At 40.9% G+C, this 17,278-nt stretch overlaps 1 protein-coding gene across 4 annotated transcripts in view; it reads left to right on the top strand.

Moving 5' to 3' along the window:
• NUP93 (nucleoporin 93) overlaps window positions 1-17,278 on the top strand; it is an 84,719-nt gene that overhangs the window by 57,317 nt on the left and 10,124 nt on the right. For all 4 annotated transcript variants that reach the window (XM_062586578.1, XM_062586579.1, XM_062586581.1 and 1 more), the window contains 11 exons: window positions 4,344-4,418; window positions 6,519-6,608; window positions 7,938-8,077; window positions 10,021-10,153; window positions 10,557-10,714; window positions 12,516-12,681; window positions 13,404-13,497; window positions 14,583-14,774; window positions 15,017-15,143; window positions 15,256-15,328; window positions 15,672-15,716. In XM_062586578.1, the coding sequence (XP_062442562.1) occupies window positions 4,344-4,418; window positions 6,519-6,608; window positions 7,938-8,077; window positions 10,021-10,153; window positions 10,557-10,714; window positions 12,516-12,681; window positions 13,404-13,497; window positions 14,583-14,774; window positions 15,017-15,143; window positions 15,256-15,328; window positions 15,672-15,716 (1,293 nt within the window). The remainder of the gene's footprint in view (window positions 1-4,343; window positions 4,419-6,518; window positions 6,609-7,937; window positions 8,078-10,020; window positions 10,154-10,556; window positions 10,715-12,515; window positions 12,682-13,403; window positions 13,498-14,582; window positions 14,775-15,016; window positions 15,144-15,255; window positions 15,329-15,671; window positions 15,717-17,278) is intronic.

The raw sequence follows: 17,278 nt of genomic DNA, 5'->3' as shown, positions 1-17,278 counted from the left end.
ATCTTTATGCGCGTGCAGTTCGGTGCACGAGTGACGCTGCCTGCTCGGCTGAGTACGAATAAAGGAGGATGCCTTTGAAAAGCAGCATCGTTAGGCAAAATGGATTTAAATATACCACTGGTTTTCAGGAGCAGATAGTATTTAAAATAAATATTTCACTTCTGAAGAGTCTTTTGGAAGAGTCCAAAATTCAGGGCAGGGAGAAGCAAATGTGGTTCATTAAAAAATAAATAAATAAAAATAAATAAAAGAGCCATTTAAGCAGCAGCAGACTGCCTACGGAGAAGGACGTGCATGTGTGCGCGCGTAAACTTCTTTAGTGCTTCGTGCACTACCTGCTTTCCCTTTTCTGCTTTTGCTGCTTCAGTTGCGCTTAAGAGCGTGACCTAAAACGTGATTCATCTAAGATGCACCTAGCTGCTCTTTTCCTCACATCTTTCGTAATAACCTTTCCCCTGCTTGGTAAGTGCAGACCTACTGCTAAAGGATGTCCTCCCCCTTCCCCAGATCTCCTCCTTAACCGCAAAGGAGCTTCTTTAAAATGGGTCCCTAGGTCCGAAAGGCCTGCCAGCACAAACGGCCCTTCCTGCAGTTCCAGGTGAAGAGTGGAAACAGCCTTCCCCATGCTGACTCACTGATTTAGTTTTGCCAGATTTGTTTTTTGTTTTGCTTTTAGCTCAGCTGTGAGATGGTTCAATGAGCTTGGGTTTGTAAGCTTAATAATTCAAAAGCCAGAGTGCAAGTATGAGATGGAAAAAAATATGAACTGAAGTTGCTCCCATGGCTCTTGAAGCAGGAAATAAAAGCATAGGAAAAGTAAGAAAAATATTTTTGGAATTTGGGTGAGGGGATTTTCTTGTTTGGTTGGTTTTTTCCTCGTCCTGAAGGACCTACACTGGTAGTCGTCATTGAAAGAATTTGCTTCTGTTCCAGATTGCTAATAAAAGTGATCCTCAAAGCATACTGGTTAGGGTGAAATTAAAACTGGAGAAGGAAGGAAGGGGGGACACCAGAACCCTAGAAGAGTTGTTTTTTAGTTTTAGGCATGTGCTTTTGGGTTCAGATCCTAATCTGTGGGTTTAACCTGTCAGTCATGCTCCGTTCTCCGCACAGAACAGCCACGTGGATGTTCTTCAGCGCTGCAAAACAGCAGAAGAAAAAGGAACGAGACTTGTGAAATCCAGCCCCGCTCCTTATGTTCCTGGTGTTTGGGCACTGATTGAAAAGTGACACCGAGTCGCAATGTACCCTTCTGCTCTTGCGTTAAAGATGAAACCTCATCAGTAATTAATGACACCGTCCATAATTTAGCGCTGCTTTAAATAACTCTGCAATTTATCTAGCACAGCATAGGGGAAGGCTGCAAAGTGCTACTTGTGCTGTCACGCCGGTTTCCCGGGAAACCTGCTTTAACAGCTTCTTTGTTCTTTAGAACAAAGAATTTGTCTTTTTTTTAGGTGGGTTTAAAGGAATTTGTGTGACAGAGGATTTGGCACTGAGAGAAAAATGCAAATAGTTTCAAATATCAGTGTCTGTTAGGATTGACTGTCAGGAATCTGTTTAGTGTAAGTTTAGCTGCGAAAAGAATGGGATTTCTTGGGGGAGGGTTGTAAGATATTTTGTTTACGTTACCTAAGATGTAAACGTATCTGTCTAGTTTTATAATCAGGTTGGCATAATTTGAATTGCACTATTACCAAGAAATTAATGCAGTGAAAAACAAATTCCAGAAATTTCTTTGATAGTTCAGATTAAAAAGATGGTCCAGGTTCATCTTTGGTGCCTTCATATATTTGTATCTCATTATACCAGGAACAAACAAATCTCCTTTTTTTTGTCAACTGTTGTATGCCGTGCAAAAAGCCTAAATCACAAATACCACACGTTTTTCATGATTTCTGAATAAATATCAGTGCCCTTATCCTTACCTTTAAAGTTCTAGCTAACGCAAGCAACTTTTCCCATTGCAATCCTGTGATAGTGTATGTCTTTAAATTTTAAATTGCTTTAAAATTTTCCTATTCAAAATTCCTAGACTTAGACAAATATAGCCATTGTCTTAGCAAGTACGTGCGCTCAGGGGTGCAACGGAGCCGCTACGCAATAGAAGATAAAGTAGGTTAAACTGGTATCAAATTAAAATTAAAACAGTCTCTTAGGCCTTCCCAAATGCTTCAGGGCATGGACTGACAGCAACGTGCCTGCAAATTCAGAGGTTTGTAGCATTTTAGTTCCAAGCTGGGGGAGGGATATGATTCGCAAAAACGCGAGGTGCTCGTGAAAACCCAAGCAGCGTTTCTTCCTCGTAAGAAATGAGGAACTGTTAAAGAGCGTCGCTCTCGGGAGAAAACGCATCCGTTCCTCAGCTCTTTCCCCCGAAAGCCGTGCAGGGCAAGTCATTTAGGAGCGTGGGTCCTGCCGTGCTGCAGCCTGACAGATGTCAGCACAACTGAATTTTTAGGCTGATTAAACAAAAGTGTAAATAATAATTTTCCATTGCGTTTGGGCTTTGCTGAGGTTTGTTGTTTGCAAAGGCAGCAAGTCGGTTGCATTTAATTGAGCTCTTCCAGGAAAGGCTGTCAGATGTCCTTAAGCAATCCTTGGAGGTGATCCCGTCTGCACGTTACCGTACTAAAACTGTGAATACGTGGCAGAAGGGAAAGTGAAGCCGTTTGACAGTATCGGTAAGATGCAGTATAATACCTAATGAGGACGTGCAGCTAGCCGTAACCAACTTCAGTGGTTAAAAAGCTTTGTTTTAATACTCTGCAAAGGTACCTGATCTTTCTCAGAGTAAGTTATTGATTGCCATTTAAGGGAATCTAGATGAACCTGAGTTATATGGTAATAAACCAAGGCCTGTTCTCAGTGTTTGCTTACAGCTACTTCCAGTACTTAGCTTATGTGCTTTGCATCCTCTCTCCTGGGGAAGTAAACAGCCAGCTTAGATCTTTGTAATTACACCTAAGCTAGACACGTGAAGTGAGCTGAGCAAGGCTTGTGTGGGGAGGTGTCGTCTCTTATCAGAGCAACTATGGCTGCGAGTGTCGAATGAGCCTTTGGGCTTAACGCCTGGAAGTCGAAGGCTGGTGCTTCGGTTTCAGCGTGGAAGACGTGCTTGCTTTCCTAGAAGCTTGTCTGTTCCTTCTCCCCTGTCCCAGCTCTGTCGGAGGGCTTAATAACAGATGTTATGCTTCCATACTAAGCTTGTCTTGCTTTTATCTTCAGACCATCGTGGCTGTAGCAGTACCATGGAAGTAGGCGATATTAAAGGGCTGCTTACCTCAAAGGGAGATGTCTTTAAAATGATAGTACTTTTTAAAAATTTTTCAAACCCAAAACTTGTAATGCTGATGCTTAGATGAAGAATCACATTTTGAGGAGGCTGGGAAAACTGACGAGTATTGCGTACTTAGTTGGGATTGTTTTTTTCCACCGGGGTGATGGACGTTCATGTTTAGCTGAAGGCATAGCTAGATGATGAAGACATTTACAAGAATGGCTTTATACAGCATTAGAAAATTATGGTAGTATTTTATTTCAATTTCTTTCAGTTTTCCCCAAAGAGTACAGACTTGCCACACTATGACTCTGTGAGCTGTCCCCTGCTATACAATGAGAATGCCTCAAGCCTGGCATAGGCTCTGTGGGTGGCAAGATGATTTATTTAGTCCAGTAGATTGCTAGCTTCCTTCCTCCCCCTGCAGCAGACCGGCCAAGGGGCACTTCTGGGGAGATAGTTGAGTATTGCAGGCCCATTTGGAGCGTCTGAAACACGGCACTGGAACAAAGTTAGAATGTCAGATCTTGCTAGACTGGATCCATTGAGCTGATGGTCAAGTTCTGTGTCCCTGCTGTGATGGAGGCTCAAGCCAGGTGCTTTGTAGAGAGGTACTGAACTTTATAATAGGCACCTTTCAGGAAACAAAAGCAAATTGCTATTATAAGATACTATTTAAAGCAACTGATGTCCTAAATCTAGAGAGCTGGTGGTTGGTTTTTGTGCTGAGTAGGGAGAATTTCTTTCATTTTATATATAAACTTGGGGTTGTGTTTAAGCTACATTAGTCTCCTAATAGGATATTGCAGTGAAACTGCGCATTTTACTCTGTGAAGAGTTGAAGAACTTGGTAAGCTCTGTCAAGCGTGCAGTCTTTCATTTGTACTCTGGGAAAAGAGACACTGGCAAAATGCATTGCAGTAGTTTCATACCTTCTGTATAGCAAACACTCAAAAGACTAAAACTGAATATGAAGACTGAAGAGTTTGGAAAAAAAAAAAAAAAAAGGAGAGGAAAAAAAATACCCAAACTCTTAATAACCATTGTGCTTCTCATTCAACAGCCTAGCTATGTCGGTGAGTTGGGCCCTCCAGGTCGCAGCTCTTTGGACAACGTGGAGATGGCATATGCTCGGCAGGTGAGTGTGTTGGAAAGGAATGCAAAAGCACAGTTAATAACATTTTCTGCGGAGGCAGATATATGCATAGAAAAAATATGGCAGATTAAGCACAAAAGCATCTGTCTGGGTTTAAAATGCAATCGGAAAATACAAGAAATTTCGCCTGACTTTTTTTGGAAATGTATTTATCTATCCACTGCATAATTTCTATCAAAAGGAGATCCTGAGCACCGTGTGTGATTATAGAAATCATTTGTGTTTATACAGTAAACTGAAATTCTTTTATGCTTCAAAAAAAAATTTAGAACTCTTGTCAAAGTGTAAAATTATGTAAATGGAGATTTTAAATTCCTTTCGTTCTTACAGAAAAAGATGCTGAAGTCTTAATCCTGATGTTTGTCAAACTACATGCTGTTTTAATAGGATCACTTATGTGGAGCTGTAGCACATCAGCTATGCATTAATATGTCTGGCAGTATTAGAGTGCCTCGGGGATTCTGCAGGGAAAACTGATAAATCTTTACATAATCAATTTGTTACTTTTGTTATTTGAGAAGTTCTGTTTACCAGCACTGTTGGAAGCAAAATGGAAGTTAAGGACTTGATTTTTCAAAATGGAATATGTAAAACTACGTAGACAAAGCGCTGCCTAATTCGCACACAATTACGCTTATTGTGTGCATTGGCTCCGTTTTTGCTCGGCCAGATAGCAGCTTGTACATCTGTTTTGCCACGTCTGCATTCAGTTATGGTAACCATGTGAGGAAGTGAATCACAAAATAGGGTGCGTGGTTGTGCTGATAGCGTATATTTGATTTAGTGAGTGTTATTAGTGTGTTATTCTGCCTTATCTCCACTAATATTCCTGCAGTAAGGGCCTGATTGCACCCAGCTACCAGCATCATTCCCCAGTATTTTGTGAACCCAGAAAGCTCGACTTTTCTAGCACCGCTAGTGACAGGGAAGGCCTCGGAGTTGCGGTTTTTCTCGGGATGTGAGCAGGTGGACTCCCATCAGATTTATGGTCTACATGCAAACCGTTTGTGCTGTGCCTTGGGAGCGCAGCGTTCACATACCGGCTTCTGCTACCAGAACAGTTCACGCAGCCGTCGTGTGCTGCTGGCAAGCCCTCAGCAAAACCTGCGGCAGCTCAGCTCTTCTTAACCCCACCCTGCCTGAGCACGGAAGATCCTGAGCTTTAAGGCCGCTATCCTGTAGGGCTCCTGTGGATTTCAGTGGGTGGTTAGGACAGCTCTGAAGATCAGGCAGTCCATGCTGTTCCAGTTCATCCTCAGCTGCAAAATGCATTATCCTAAAATAACTAATTGTTCTTTGTGCATTGCTCAGACTTTCGCAGAAGCACAGTGAAGTCCACATGATTGACTAATGCTAGGTTCCAGCTGGGATCCTGAACTCAGCATCTCTATGTTGGTGAAGCATGTGAGAATGTGAGAAGGAAGGACTTGGGGTCCTCCAGCACCTCCTTTCCAGCACTGCAAATGATTATTTTTGGAGGGAGCTGGAATATGGAAGGTCTTTGAGCTGGGAATAGAATAAACAATAGTAGTAGTAGTAGTAAAGTTACACCAAGATTTTAAAAAAAAAAAAAAAGCTGGAGCGTACCTTTAAGAGGGAATTTTGGAGGGCCAGGTTCCCATGTTCTTTTCTCCTGGGTCAGGGTTCCCAAATACTTCTGCCACAAAACAGCAAAATTCTGTTTCACTCGCATCAGCAGGTAGGAGGCTGCCATGCAGGGGAATGTCGTTGCCATTCAGCTGTCAGGTCTCTTCTGGATCCTTTTGTTCCAGCAATTAGGTGCAATTAGCCTAAGGTGGCATTCAGTGCAGTGCTTTGCCGTGCAGACTCCCTGAGCAGCTGCATTTCTGTCCTCCTTCAGGCAGGCCTGGGGCTTTGGGGTACTGTGGACATGCAGTTCATGCTGTTGTCTGCTCCTCTTTTGCATCCAGATTAGGAGCAATTAATGTGAGAGGGAAGCAGAAGGGATTTGTTGGGGATACTCTGTTCTTGAAGCCTGGTTCAGGTTTTGCTGCTGTGGCCGAGGAGGGAGAAGGGAGGAAATATACATCGTTAAACTTGTTTACTTTTGGTACGTTTCAGATTTATATTTATAATGAGAAGATAGTGAATGGACATCTGCAGCCTAACCTGGTGGACCTTTGTGCTGCTGTTGCAGAACTGGATGATAAGGTACTGCCAATAAGTTAACCTAAGGAGATGTATTTAATCTGTTTTCAGCTGTGTTTAACAGCTAACAGCTTGCTGACATTGGTGGAAAAATATTGATGTTGCCCCCCTCCTCCCCCCCAAAAAAAAAAAAATGCTTGGCTCTGCAGAAACACAGAGGCAACACTAGAATCTTCTTGAATACAATGGGTAATGGTGAAAATCCCTTATCAAAATGAGGAGGAAAAGAACCCAGTTTCATAGCAGTGTCCCATCATGAACAGTGAGCTGTTAAGGGGGAAAGCTGCTTTTTGCTTGAAATGTGTTCTGTTGTGTTTTGTTTTCAAAATCAACCTCCCAATGTTCTTGTGTGACATATTCTTTGAGCAGCATTAGCTGTAGATGAAAGGTGTGCTACAAGGCCTGGCAAAACCCTAGGAGTGACTTGAAACCAGTCTGCTTTTCTTTTTTTCCACTCCTTCAGTTGTGTTGCTTTGATCCACCCCCCAAAAACAAATGCATAAACTTGACCATCTTTGAGAAGTGCACAGAGAAAATGCTGCAGAAGATTGAGTCGTCAAAAATCTCTGCAAACGGGGAAAGCAAAAAGCTGTTTGGAAGCTCAGGCAAATGCCTTGGTCAGATCTCAGTTACAGATGTGCATCTTTGCTTTGAACAACACTTAATTTTTAGGGACAGTGTGGTGGGTTTCAGTATTCCTGCTGCCTTGAAGCACTTGAGATCAAACACCTGCCCTTGCTGAAGCTAACTGTGCTGTTACTTCTCAGTATTTTGCTGTTTCGGCAAGGGTGCTCTGGTTCTGTAGACGCTGCTATATTCTTTGTAAATGTGCAGACCTGGATGGTTTTCAAACTTTTTTCCTGAGTCTTTGTCCAAGTGATCATTGTCCTATAAATGTTTCTTGTCATGGCTGTGATTGTACAGCTTTCCAGTGGCAACCTGAGCGACTGTTTACTTGGAAAGCTGATGTAGTGACAGTATTTGCTGAGCGGGATGTACGAGCTGGAAATGGGGAGGGATACTTAGCATTAAATATCCAGTCTAGTTTTGGAAACCGTTGTCAATCCTGCTTGACAGTTGCAGGTAAAATCTTTATAGCCGCCGCCTTATACCAGAAGAATGCAGAGAATCCTGTAGGCTCTGAATTCTGCTGGGCAGAAGTGGCTTACCTTCATGGTTGCTTTCAGTGTCTCTGTTATAAATCTAACTGACTGAAATTGTTCCTGTGCTTCTATGCTTTTTTTTTCCAAGTATAAAAATACTGTATAGCTCAAAACAGTTCCTTGCTCCTCTCTGTACTAATTGTTATTGCATGCAATGGCTCATTTTTAGAACATTTCTGAGATGTGGGCCATGGTGAAACAAATGACTGACGTTACCCTGGTTCCTGCTAGCGATGCCTTGAAAGTCCGGACCAACATGGAGGTGCGTATGGAGTTCGTGAGGCAGGCTCTGCACTACCTGGAGCAAAGGTAAGGAGAATACTGTCGATGGTTTGATGGTTCCTTAGTAACAAGCTAGAGTGATGTAATATGGACAAGCATATCGCTACGTCAGCTACGTAGCGCTGCTTTCAGGAATGTCTGACTGTCTTTTCTGTTAAGTGGGACTTAGAGCAGTCCCTTGGAGTATAGAACTGTTCTAGATTAAAAAAAAAAAAAAAAAAAAAAAAAAAAAAAAAAAAAAAAGGAAAGAAAGAAAGAAAAAGCCTAGTCCACTGGGAAGTCTTTTAGAAGACACAAAGACCTTTTATTCTTCCTTCCATGCTGCCCTTAAAGATTTTGTATCTGTCATAGTGATAAGAAGATTTTTCACTTATGGAAGGAGATATGCCCTCCACAAAAAGATTCTCCTTCTTCTGTGCTTCCTTTCTCCTGCTGATCACCTGGAGCTAGTGCCGGGTGGAAGTGAGGGTAGCACTGTTGAGGAATCTGCAGCAATGAGTCAGTCTGATCGTGCAATTTCTGCGCTGAAAAACATTTGTAAAAATTTCAAGGGACTGTAATTGAAACATCTACTGATCACTTCCAGACTGTGGAAAAAGTGGCCTGCTTTTGGTCTCGGCAAATATCACGAGGGCCTAAGCTCCTTGACGGAAAGGATGTTTGCAGGGTCGCAGGCCGTGGAGCTGACAGAATGGCTGTAGAGAGGAGAGCCCAAAGCTGAATCCTCTGGATGCCTCTGTTACCTATTCACTGCACACGTGCTCACAGACCTGGGTGTCGCAGTGTCTCTCCTCTAATAGCTGCCAACACAATGTTAGCAGGAAAGCAAACCAGAGATGTAGCATAGCAGGTAGGCGTTCGTCGCAGATGCCGATCTGTCAGTGAGCGCTGGAGTGCTGCGTTTCGGTACAGTACACTGGGAGGAGATGTTTTCACCTTCCGGCACAGCTTCCTCTTTGCCCCTAACGGTTGTCGCCAACCCTCCTCATACTCTTACCACCCAGGGCTGGTAGTAGCATGCCTGTCTTCTCATGGGTGAGAAGATGCATCCCAAGCATCTTGTTTCCAGTTCTTCTATCACAGCAATGTGCAACAAGCCAGTGAGACTTGTAACCCAGTTTCCGAATACCCAGTTTGTTACATCGTCACAATCCCACTAGCTGCTAGCTGAAATTAGGAATGTAGTTACAGTCCCTGTTGTTCTCCCTCCTCACCAGTCTCTGGAAACTGGGCCCTTTAGGCTTAACTTTTCTTTCTTTCTTTCTTTCTCTTTAATCCACACACCTTGCTTTAGCTCCCCTCCACCCGCAGCAGGAGCTGGCTAACTGGCAAGGCAGATCCCGATACTAGTGTGTTTGCATGCACCAGCAGCCCTTCACATGTCTGGTGAGGAAATCTAGTGCTGCCCACAGCTGTTCTGCGCTAGTCCGTGATGTGCTGCAGAGAAAAACAGGACCTCAGCTAATTTATTCCTGCTGTTTATATAAATATTGCTACAGTGTAGTTTGAGACTCCTGCCTCTAAACATGAATAGACCTGCCTTAATTAATGGCTGCCTTTACGGGTTGGTTTGTCTCTAAATTCTCTTTTTGTCTGCGATTTCCTTATGATATGATGGCTCTAAGGTTTACGTTTGTCCATAATGCAGGGGAGAGGAGAGGCAAACACACGTGTAGTATTTAAATGTTTTTTTTGTGACAGCACCGAGAGTTAATGCAGTAGGAGGGGAAGGATTTTTGGCAGTTATATAGTTGAATTCAGTATATTACTGAGAGTCTAATGAGAAGAACCTGCACTAGTGCACCACAGACATCAAAGTGGGGTTTCTCTGAAGATTTCCAAATACCAGTATCCTCCTAAAGCAACATAACTCTTTGGGTAATTTTGTTGCCCAAACAAAAAAATGTGTATATATAAATATTTTTTTTTCCAGCAAGTATGTTATAGCCTGTTCATGTGGTTTCTTTCAGTTACAAGAATTACACCTTTGTGACAGTGTTTGGAAACTTGCACCAGGCTCAGCTGGGCGGAGTTCCTGGGACCTACCAATTAGTCCGCAGTTTCTTGAACATCAAACTCCCTGCACCCGTTCCTGGTCTCCAGGTATATCCATGTCCTTCAATGACCAAGCTAAAATAACACAAACCTGTTTGCTCCAGTACAGCCAGGAAAGTAAACAAGCCTCCAATGGTTTTGTGTTGTATAAATTGTTTTAGGTAGTGAGCTCATACTTCTTCTCCAGAATTCTTTTATTAATAAAAGGGAAGGTAGTAGACAAAATTCAGAGCTAGTCCCAGAAGTCTGGTGGTGGCCAGTAGTTCTAGGAGGTTCTAAGCTATAGAAATTGCAGTCTCTGACTTTTATAATGCAAATAGAATTTCACCAAAATCAGTATATAGATACAAGGACAGAAATAATGAACTAAGCAGTTGATATGCATAAAGAAAAATAAGTCAAATATGCTGCTTAAGAAAGGTTAAGTATTTTCTTTCCGTTCATCTTTCAGGATGGTGAAGTGGAAGGCCATCCTGTCTGGGCACTGATTTACTACTGCATGCGCTGCGGAGATTTGACTGCAGCCATGCATGTGGTGAAGCGAGCACAGCACCAGCTGGGAGAGTTTAAAACCTGGTTCCAGGAATACATGCACAGTAAAGATAAAAGGTAATTGGGAAGGAGGAAAGATCTTTGAGGGGAAACTGCTGTGGAGTAGTGAAATAGGAAGTGGCTTGGTATACATCTAGAGGAATCAGACTTCTTTTGGAGGTAATGGCTGCCTGTTGTTTGTGTTACTTACATGTAATTTAAGAAGTTTGTGTATTTTAATTTACAGCTTTGAAGTCTAGAAATCTCAAAAGAGAAGGAGTTGTTTGAAAATATTTGCAATTTCACACTTCAAAAATAATATAGTGGTGTAGCTTGCTTTTTTACCATTGGTGCTGATTTATGTTGCATATGATATTATATTGCATATGATGAGATTTAGTACGCTGTCATAAATCCTATGTCTTTTTATTTCCCAGTTATTTCTTGTTGTAGCTGAATGTCCTTCGAGGAACACTTTTTACTATGCCTGTTTTCCGAAGAATGCCACACAATAGAAACAAGTAGCATTTGTTACAGGCCTTTAGAGGCATTTGATCTCAGATCTTTCTTGTGCTTATTCTCATCCTCTAGCATTTGCTGTCCGTTTCTTGACAGAGGCCACTGTACAAAATACTGATTATGTGCTTGCAAGCAATTGAGTTAGTGCATCTTAATGCATGCTCTGAAATCTACTGTGGCATTTTAAGTTATCTTGTTTAGCTTTCCATTTGCAAAGAACTTCAGTAAACATACCCTCAGCCATTGCATTTTAGATGAGGGATGATAATGCCCTAGGATATACAAATTCAGACATTTGCAACACGTCAGCGTATCTGAAAGGCTGCAGCTGTGCTCCGTTCACAAGAATGACCCTGTTCTAAGGTACTGGCTGAAATGGGAGGAAATCAGAGGACCCAGATAAGTGCCAGGACTTAAACCTGCACTACCCCAATTCAACCTATGACAATTTTTGTTCATATGAGGCATTGAATACAGTGGAGCTTCTCAGATGTGAAAGCGTGAGCAAGAACGGGTATGTTTGCAGGCCTTAAAAAATAAAGGTGAAAAAATCAAAAATAGTAGCAAGTGGTGCAGACCATGTTATTCTTCTAAAAACTAACGTGGCTTGTAAAGAATACCTAGCAGTGCCCGTTATTTTATGATTGTTTCAGAAACCTTAGTGAAGGCAGTGCCATTGTTTCTATTACAAACAGTATAATTGATTTATTTTGTTTTTATTACAGCTATAAAAATATAATCTGGCTGGAGAGTTGACAAACAACATCTTAGTCTAGGGGAACACTTTATTGATTAGATTCTGTAAAATTCTTAAAAGAGAATAGAAGAAATCGAATGCTAAAGAACATAATGACCGTATTTAATGATAAAGATGAAACAGCGTTTCTCATAAAGGACTTCACGGTACAATGACCTGCTCACTTGAGTAGTATTTACTAGCCCAAATTGTTCCAAAGATTTTATGAGCTATATTATTCTGAGATGATGATATTGCACAGAATCAAACACAAATAGTTCACCTACTGCAATATTAATTCACTCTTAAAATGATGGTCTTCTGATTTTCCCCACAGTAGTATCATTTGAAGATGTTCTCCCGTAGTTCTAACCATATTTAAATTAACATGTGCAAAACCAAATACAGGTGAGATGTGTCTTTTCGGATAGTATGAACATTTTTAGTTTGCAAGTGCAAGAAATATCTTCCAGTATTTACTTTCATAATGCCTTTACTGTGAATATGCACCTATTTACATTATTTGTATCCAGGTTTTCTCATATAGGGAGAGTTTGGGTTCACTTTTTTTTTTCCATGAATTCCTTCCTTACCACGAGGTAATCTTTGATTCTTTTTCCTTAGACTATCTCCTGCCACAGAAAATAAGCTACGTCTCCATTATAGACGAGCTTTGAGGAATAACACTGACCCATACAAAAGAGCTGTTTATTGTATTATCGGCCGTTGTGATATTACAGATAACCAGAGTGAAGTTGCTGATAAAACAGAAGATTATCTTTGGCTAAAAGTAAGTGCTTTTTTAAAGTAGGACTAAGTCATAGTCTCTGCACTGCTCTGCTAACCTCCCTAATCCAAGATGTTTTCCATCAATGTAATGTGTACGATCTGAGGACTTTCAGATAGTGGAGAGCTTGAGAGCTTGAGTCCTAGGATTAGTTTGTCACCCTCTGTACTATGAGGTATTAATTTGGGGACAGTGTGGTCTTCTCTTTTGTGAAGAAGTGTCATGTTCCTCATTCAACATCAGTCTTTGCCAGCTGTTTTTATAAGCTGTATTAGTTTAGTAAAGTGAGGATTCTCTGTCAGTTTTCAGTTCTGGGTAGTGTATGGTTGAAATGTTGACAGGAGAGTTGACAGAGAAAAACAGTGTCAGTGTCACCAGCACATAAAGTTCTCACAGTCTCGGTGGGGGTGTAGGGATAGATACTGGCAAGTATCCATAATCTGTTAAGACTGCAAAAGATCTTATTTTTAATTATTATGTATTGTGTGTTCTGAGTCCCAGCAGTTGAGTTTGGTATGCAGAGTTACAAAAGGACCCTTGGGTACTATGTTAGAGATCTTTGCTGCCCAGGAATAGGTGGACCTGATGTTGTGAGTAGCAGTAGTGACTAGTCAGTTGGTCAGATCCTAGCAGGGCCTTCACATGCAATGCGTATCTTCTGAATGCATCCCTCAGGCAAGATGAAGTTGAAATATCTGTGCTTGTTCTTTTGGACACGATTCTAGCTGAACCAAGTGTGCTTTGATGACAATGGCACGAGTTCTCCACAGGACCGATTAACATTATCGCAGTTCCAGAAGCAACTACTGGAGGACTATGGTAAGAAACCACACAGATACGTTACTGGGGTTCTGCTTTTCTGCTTAGTGCGTTTTCTGATTGTCATTACACAAACACCGGACCTCTTACGTAAACCCTGAAGCTCTTCCTTACTGGCAGGCATCTTCAGAGTGTTCATGGGCAGCCTGCTTCCCTAGAGTAAGGGCAGACTTTAATAAGGTATGGTGAACAAATCTTGTCTGTGCACTCGGCAGTCCAGAGAGCGAACATCTGTATGGGAACAACACTGCTGCTATTTGTACTCTATCCATTCTAAGTTATGGTTTACTTTCTCTCACCATACATAGGCTAAGCTCTTTTAGCAAAACTTCACACAGTTGGAGTACAGAACAGAGAAGCAACCATTCTATAACGCAGGCATGGCTTTCAAAGATTTTTCTCCATGTGCGTGAGTTTTCATTGTTTCTCATGAATTTCCATTTCAAGTAATTTGCTGGGGGACCCAAACTGGCCTTTTTCACACAAATCATAGTCCCTTCCACTTTGGAAAGTTGTAGGAACATCTGTGCCTAAGAGTCCCTTTTCCTGTTTTCATCTTCTGATCAATCAGAATTGGTGAGGTCACTTGGACTATCCAAGACATACAGAATTTGACTCTCTGCAGCCTTCCAGCATGCAACATCACTCTCATGCAGATGAAAATTGAGTGGAAAAGGGATATAATAAGCTACCATTGGTGTCACTGTGTTAGGAAGTCCAGATTTATAACATTTCTTGGATCACTTGGTAAGTGAAAATGAAGACAAAAAGTTGTGGTTTTTAGAGAATCTGTGGCTGTCTGAGTTGGGGGCTCATTGTCTGGAAAGGAGGGCCTCCTTCAAGTAACAGTTTATTTGCTGACGCTTCCTGAATGCATCTTTATGCTGTGGCCTTTCAAGAGATATTTGTGATGGAAATATTACGGATCAGCCACTGCTGTGTGGTTAGGTATTTGATTTGTCTAGTGTGTGCATTTCTGTTGACACTGAATAAATAATAATGATCCATTGTGACAGTTGTTGTCCACTGTGTCTGATTGCAAAACCACTCTCACTTGCTCTGTGTGTGTGTGTGTGCTTTTTCAGGTGAATCACATTTTGCAGTGAATCAGCAGCCGTTCCTCTACTTCCAAGTATTGTTCTTGACAGCACAGTTTGAAGCTGCAATCGCTTTTCTCTTTCGGATAGAGCACTTGCGTTGTCATGCTGTTCATGTTGCTTTGGTCATGTTTGAGTTAAAATTGCTCCTGAAATCTTCTGGGCAGAGTGCGCAGCTGTGTAAGTCCTGCACATTTACCTTACAATACGGGAATGTCTTCTGAGGCCTTTTAATACCCTGTAGACCCTGCAGGCGTATGTAACTGATCAAACAAACAGCATTTATCAGTACAGTCTGCTAAAGGTTAATTGTTTTAGTTGCGGTAGAGCTCTAGATCATTGCTGTGATTAATTTGAGATGAAGATCAGAGCAATGTTTCCTGGCATTAGATACTCTGATAGTGTTGTTTCTGACATTGCAGTAAGCCATGAGGCTGGTGATCCCCCTGGCATCAGGCGTCTTAATTTTGCACGACTTTTGATGCTTTACACCCGTAAATTTGAATCAACGGATCCAAGAGAAGCTCTGCAGTATTTTTACTTTCTCAGGTAGAAGCCAAGATATGTCTAAATTTTCTCCCAGTTATACTCCTTAATTATCCTTATCGTGGAAGTGTTCAGTTTGAGAAACTGTACCTTTCTCCTCCCTTGTCTTTTCTAGGAATGAGAAGGACAGCCAAGGAGAAAATATGTTCTTGCGTTGTGTTAGTGAACTAGTAATTGAGAGCAGAGAGGTATGTATGGTCATCTTCTACCTTCCTTACCTAGACTGAAATTTCTCTCTTCATTGAAATCTTTCTTAGGCCAGATAGCCTTAAGAATTTGTTTACGCTCATTCTGCATCGTGCTTCAGTTACATACCTAGATGAAGGAAGGTTCCAATTCTTGCAATAGCCATGTGTTTAGGATATTTAATTGGGTTTTTTGGGGTATTATTTATATGCAGTAATTTTTACAGAGGTCCCTGTTTGTAATACACTAATGGCAACATCTTTGTACTAGGTATATTGTGAAATATACAAAATTCATCTCTCTTTTTCCTCTCTTTTTTCCTGCTTTACATCTGTGTGCATATAGTTTGATATGATTCTTGGAAAGCTGGAAAATGATGGCAGTAGAAAGGTGAGTTATAATTTGTGTATATTTTATATAGCAAGTACTAACCACACTTGATTTACGGCATAGTCTTGGTTGTCTACCTCTTCTTCATTTTTCATCAGCCAAATTATTACTTTTTTTGAATACCTGTTGGTTCTTCAAGCATCAGGTCCTTTTACAGAATAATCTATGACTTGTCCTATAAGAAAGCAGGTCAGGAAGTGCAGGGCAAACCATGTCCCTGTAGAAAGAGAATATAACTAAAGAAAGAAAGGGCAGCAGGTAATTTTAGTGAGGTCAAAATTTCATTTCTAAAGTAGGAAACTGAATATAGTAAAAATTAGCAAAAATGCCTTGTCTGTAAATGTATGTGAGATTGTTCTGGTGTTAACTTTATATATATATTTGTGTGTGTGTGAAAATGATCTGTATGACATTACTCCTCCAAAGTGAAGGAGGATATATGTATTGCAGCCCATTAAAAATCCTTGTAGTTAAGGGAGCAAGGGCTAACAGACTGAAGACACAGCCAGAAGTGAGTTGTTCTCTCCATACAAATGAGGATACGTATTGGATCGTAGATCAGCTATTTTTATTTTAGTGAATTTTGCTTCTGCTGTAAAAGTGATATTCTAAAACTAAAATACAGGCTGACACAGTCAGAAGATAGAGGAAGCCTTAAGATTTCACCTAGAAAGAGGAGAGTGCATGTAGATGTATAAAATTTTGCATAACTGGAAAGCTCTTCTGTTCACCGAGGCAGCTTTTGCTTTATGCGTAAAGAGAACTCCAGAATCGTTCAGGTCTTAATTTTAAGATTAAGCCTCATTCTGTAATCATTGCTGCTGTCATTAAAGTTGTGTTTTCTGGCAGGATTTCCTTTTGGATGTTTTTTTCTGTCAGTTTAAAGGCAACAAGATTGCACACATGAAAACAGGGTTCCTCAGTAATCTTCACCAATTATTTTTCGTTTTGCAATTTTGTAAGATATATTGAAAGAGATGGTTTTTAGGTTTTGCTGTTAGAGATGAATCTTGTTTTCCTGACTTACTCAATTTCTTCTAAATGCAGTTGTGCTCTTGTGTTTCTCTGGTGTGTAACTAGAATTCAGCAATTGCTGTCTTTATTTTGAAAAAAAAATTGTTCTATATTTTTACGTCCTCAGCTACAGTAAGATCCTTTCCAGATACCTTTGACTTTTTTCTGCCTTTTATTTTGTACTTATGTTTGTTTCTTTGAAAATTCTTACAGCACTTTCTTTTGTCAGCATCTAAGATCTCATTTGCAACATGTCAAGCCAATATACACAAGCAGCAGCCCTGGAGAGCCTGGCATGTTATCTGCTGAAATCTTCTGTGTTTTCTTCTTCTCTGTTGTAAAGTACTGTCAGCAAATTAAAATAATTTAGAATTTCACCTGTTATCTGGGTCATTTTGAATGAATTAGAAACAGCAGGTGTCTCGACGCTGACTCCCTTTTGGAGAAAGTGTCTCTCATAAGAGCTCTTCCTATTTTTAACACGGCCCTTTTGCACGTTCCTGTAGAAATGTACAGGCCATTGTAATCATAATCTAACGTAAAATATT

Source organism: Rhea pennata, chromosome 13 (genome assembly GCF_028389875.1).
Source record: "Rhea pennata isolate bPtePen1 chromosome 13, bPtePen1.pri, whole genome shotgun sequence".
Lineage (NCBI taxonomy): Eukaryota > Metazoa > Chordata > Aves > Rheiformes > Rheidae > Rhea > Rhea pennata.
Note: the sequence above shows the minus strand (reverse complement) of the source record. Positions and strands in the feature narration are given on the sequence as shown.